At 42.8% G+C, this 4,446-nt stretch overlaps 1 protein-coding gene across 2 annotated transcripts; it reads right to left on the reverse strand.

Annotated features, from left to right (window-relative positions):
• Positions 1 to 1,243: 1,243 nt before the first annotated feature.
• On the reverse strand, positions 1,244 to 4,146 carry LOC122087392. 2 transcript variants are annotated; one of them, XM_042656505.1, is made up of 5 exons: positions 3,250 to 4,146; positions 2,792 to 3,136; positions 2,317 to 2,692; positions 1,906 to 2,017; positions 1,244 to 1,815 (listed from the first exon to the last, which is right to left on the reverse strand). In XM_042656505.1, the coding sequence occupies exons 1-5, from the start codon at positions 3,568 to 3,570 to the stop codon at positions 1,752 to 1,754; spliced, it is 1,218 nt and encodes a 405-aa protein (XP_042512439.1). In that variant the 5' UTR covers positions 3,571 to 4,146; the 3' UTR covers positions 1,244 to 1,751. The 2 variants fall into 2 exon arrangements, with proteins under 2 accessions (XP_042512439.1, XP_042512437.1); XM_042656503.1 differs by having other exon boundaries at positions 1,910 to 2,017; positions 3,250 to 4,144.
• Positions 4,147 to 4,446: the final 300 nt, after the last annotated feature.

Raw genomic sequence — 4,446 nt, forward strand, 5'->3', positions numbered from 1 at the left:
TACCATTTCTATTGAGGTAATCTTTCACGCCACATCAGTCATAATGTTAAGGAGATACACAAGGTAAATGGAAAGAGAGTGTTAGTGCAAATGCAAAGAAAATATTTGTTTGGATTTTCACAAAAAGAGAATTATCCAAAGCTACAAGCAAAACATTAGGCCAACGTCTCTCTCTCTCTCTCTCTCTCTCGTCTGCCTATTGACAAAGCATAGAATAATCTCTCCAAAACGAAAGCAACAAGACATTGTTTGAAGTAGGGGATGTCAAAAGTCGGGACGCACCAATAAGCCAGACGTGAGCCAACTATTTAAAATCTCAGAGATCTGCCTAACCAATTAACAATTGAGCAGTCCCAATGCCCAGTATCAGCCTGATGGTCGCCCAACGAAGACCAGCCAATAACCAATTTTTTATCTCTATTAATCCTTTTAAGGATACTTATTTAAGAACCCAACTATGGACCAAAAACTAACCAAACGATGATTAAAAACATGTCCATACCCTAAGCTATTAGACCAATTAAAATAGGTATTCTTGTTGATCTCTCTGATAGTACACCTAATATACTAATGGGCACCGCAATAAAGTATGGATGTACTTTGTACCGCTGTCCACAACCACATGACCTCCATTATCTTCTCTCCTCTCTCGCTCTCTTTTTTTCTCAACAAACAGTAACGTGAATAAGGAGGTTGGCCCGGCCCGGCCCCGCTTACAACGCCCACACGCCTTCCTATAACTCAAAACTTTAAAGCCAACTGGTAAAAACATACAGCAAGATGGCAGGCATGCACGCACGACCATTAATTGCACCCCATCCCCAACAATTGCTCTTATCTGAGTGTTCGCATCCGCACTCACAGCCACAGCAGAGCCTGCACACAACTTTGACTAGATTCAAATTTTGAATATAGTTTGAAACTCAACACTCCTCTCCACGAGATTGGATCCCATGCTCCCACTCCCCTCCCTCCTCTCATCACCCCCGCCCCAAAGCAGCATCACCTCCCTCTAAAAAACCTAATAATAAAAAACAAAATCCTAGTACCACACTACCCTCCAACCTAACGCATAAATTTGTCTAATTACAATAAAGGAAGCCGCTTAACAATCACAATCCTAGCACTACTTTGGATCAGAACCCACTCACCACCCCACCGAAATAGGCTAAAGATTCAAGAAACAAGGAATAAGATACTAAATAAACATTTGGGGGGAAAAAAAACTTATTTCAGCATTGACTAACGCACAAGAAACCGTTCCTTTTATTACATTATACATATAACTGGCCATGTAGGGGTAATGCTATAGACTAGAACTTTCTTCTTTTTCACTTCAGATAGCCAAAGCCAACCAAAAACAAAAAACACAGTCGGATCATCTTCAGCAAAATCAGGAATTATTCTTCTCCTTCTTATCCCATCTTCATATACCTAATACTACTAACAAACATTTCTTCATCTTCCAAAACTTCATCGAATCTTTTTAGCAAAATAAAAAAATATCCCTACAAAGAACCCCTCTAACCTTCTTTCTTTCCTTCTCCTCCTTTCTTTACTTTTTTTTCCTTTTCTTTTTCTCCCTTCTCTTTCTAAAGTTTCCAGTTCCTTTTCCTTTTTCTTTCTTCCATCCCAAAAAAACAAAAAACCAAGAAAAAAAAACCCTAGTAGTATGGGATTAGTAAAACCAAAAGGACACAAGAGTAGGGACGTATGGAGCTCAATACGTCCACTCAGTAGGAAGGCGTATCTCATGGTCCATCCCTGCCTGAGTTCTTAGACTCAGCTTCTGCTGACATAACACTGCATTGCTTCCTGCAAGGAAATGAAGAAGAAAAGAAGATTAGAAAATCCAGTAAAGCCATTGTTAAGGGACCTAGTATAGATAAAATTGAGGGAGAGTGCCTGCCATGATCATAAGAATATCCTCCAGCGAAGCGCGGCTGAGAACCCATTTCATCAAAATTCAAATTCAGGGCCTGGACCACTCTTGCTGGCACCAAAACCGTCGAACATGCTGCGGTACCAAAAGCAGGACAAGAACTTTATTAGAACACAACCAATTCCACAGGAAATATAAAATCAACTTGATCACCATTTCAGAACCCGACTACCCTCTTGATAGCTTAACAAGGTAAAACGACCTCAAGCAAATGAAAAAGGGAAAAATTTTCTCAGTTGAACTAAACAGAGAAAGGGGGCTATTATGCCATTAAATCCCCCATCTATTGTTTGTAAGAAAGAAAAAGAACGAATCAACACATTTATTTAAAGGAAAAAAAAAGAGTAATGACTAGCACAACAGAGAAGAAATACCTGGCTTTTTGCGCAACTCCGCTGGACTACCGATTCTACGAGGCAAGAAAACCCCAGTACCAGAAGACTCCCTCCTGGAATCAGGACCTCCAAGAAAAACAGCTCTCATGCCAGAGCCCGCATTATGATGATGCGGATGTGGATGCGGCTGCTGATGTTGATGCTGTGGCTGAGGTTGCAGCGGTGGCCAAGCAGAGGATGACAGATCCAGAGGACGGCCACATCTGGCGTTGCTGAACCCGCCAGGTCTGGTTGCTCTGTTAGAAACCTGTTGCTGGTGTTGCTGCGCGGTTCCTACTACCTTCCCCTGTTTTCCCCAAGCAGAGGAGCACTGCTGCTGCTGCTTCATTATTTGCTGCTGTTTCAACTGTTGAAGCTGCAGTAAATGGAACGGACCACAAGGATACGATTAGTGAGATAAAGCATTCAAAACCGCTGATTCGGATATTTCTTATGCAAAACCCACGAGATTTACCTGATTTGACTGTAACTGCTGGGGTGTGAAGGCCTGATTCGAGTACATACTCACATTAGGGTTTCTCAAAGGCGGAACGATTGAAGAAGATTTTCTGGGTGGACCCAAAAGCCCTCGTCCCTGGTGGCACTTGGGTGCTTCATCGTTCATCTTCATCCTCACGACTTGCCCTGCGGCGGCATAAAGCAGATCCCAGGCATCATCTTTTCCATGCATCGGCGTTGAAGGCGGCGAACAAACCTGAGAGGGCCCGTTTGGGCTTCCCCGACTGGAGCCAGCACTGCATGCCGACAAGCTTCCAAATGCGCACAAAGTTGATTGGGGCGAACCAGATAAAACCCAAGCCTTCAAATCAGAGAACGAAGGAACAAGATTAAATCAGATATTCTTAAACCAGAGAAAAGAGAAACGACACTCTCAAAGATGAATCTGTTGCTCAATCGACTATTATAAAATACCTTGGAGTTTTCAGTGCCAAAAGCAGGGCCGGTGCTCTGGTCATGTTCATGAAGCATAGAGCGAGCCATCTGGAGAGTCAAGCCTCCCATGGGATCATCCTCATCGCTCTCAGTCTCAGTAGAACTCACCACTGACTCTACCGGAGAGCTTAGAGCAGAAGAAACCCCATAAGGGAACTCGGAAGGGAATGAAACCCTAACTCCATCAGCAAAAGCACCACCGATGTGGCTCTTCCGGTCCTTGCCATCCATAAGCATATCATCATCGGTGAGGAACTGCGCGGGGAGCCAAAACTCTCCGTCGTCCAAATCTTCAGCCATTCGAACAACTTGAAATAGCAGATAGCAAGATTGGGGGACAGATAGAGACAGAGAAGAGCTATGAACCACAAAATAGGTAAGGCTGGAGCGACAAGATTTAGAGATAGCGGTTGCTGCGTCAAGAAGGTTTAATAATAAGAAGTTGGGTTCGCTGGATTTGCAATCTCAGGGCCCCCTCAAACAAAAGAAAGAAAAAGAAAAGCAGGAAAAGATAGTGTGTGTGTGAGAGACAGAGAAAGAGCGCGAGAGATTGATGGAGAATGTCGAAACAGTAACACACTAACACAGTTTTCTTTAGGTTTTGGCCCTTCTGGATATTCTGAAACTTGGGAACAGTTCGACAGGTTTGGGAGACCTCCTGGTGTGGAAGCTCTCTGTGCGAGGAGAAAGAACGGAGGGAGAGTTGCCAGAAGGACACAGAGAAAGAAATAATAACTGTATATATAATAAGAATTAATATTAAACAGTTCAAAATTTAAACAATCAATAAAGAATAGAGATATGGAGAAAAGAAGGAAACCCTAAAAGAAGACATCAACTAGCTAGCTGGATCCCGCCCTTCCCCTTTCTCTCTCTTAATCTCAGTGACTGTGAAACAGTAGAGACTAGAGAGAGAGAGAGAAAGAGAGTGGTTGGAGGCTGGGTGAAGACATTTGTCCTTGTATACCAGCACTGCCAACTGTGAGAGAGCCACACATGTGCAGTCCAAAAAATAAAATAAAATTTAATTAAAAACCACACCGAGAGGCGTTACCGTATTCTAATACTATATTAATAATTAATACCGTATTACTTTACAGTAACGTAAATCACAAACGGTGATGATTATACTTTATAAAGCGCCTCTCCCTCTCCTCCACGGCTCCACCTCTCTAT

This window comes from Macadamia integrifolia, chromosome 8, assembly GCF_013358625.1.
Source record: "Macadamia integrifolia cultivar HAES 741 chromosome 8, SCU_Mint_v3, whole genome shotgun sequence".
Taxonomy (NCBI): Eukaryota; Viridiplantae; Streptophyta; class Magnoliopsida; order Proteales; family Proteaceae; genus Macadamia; species Macadamia integrifolia.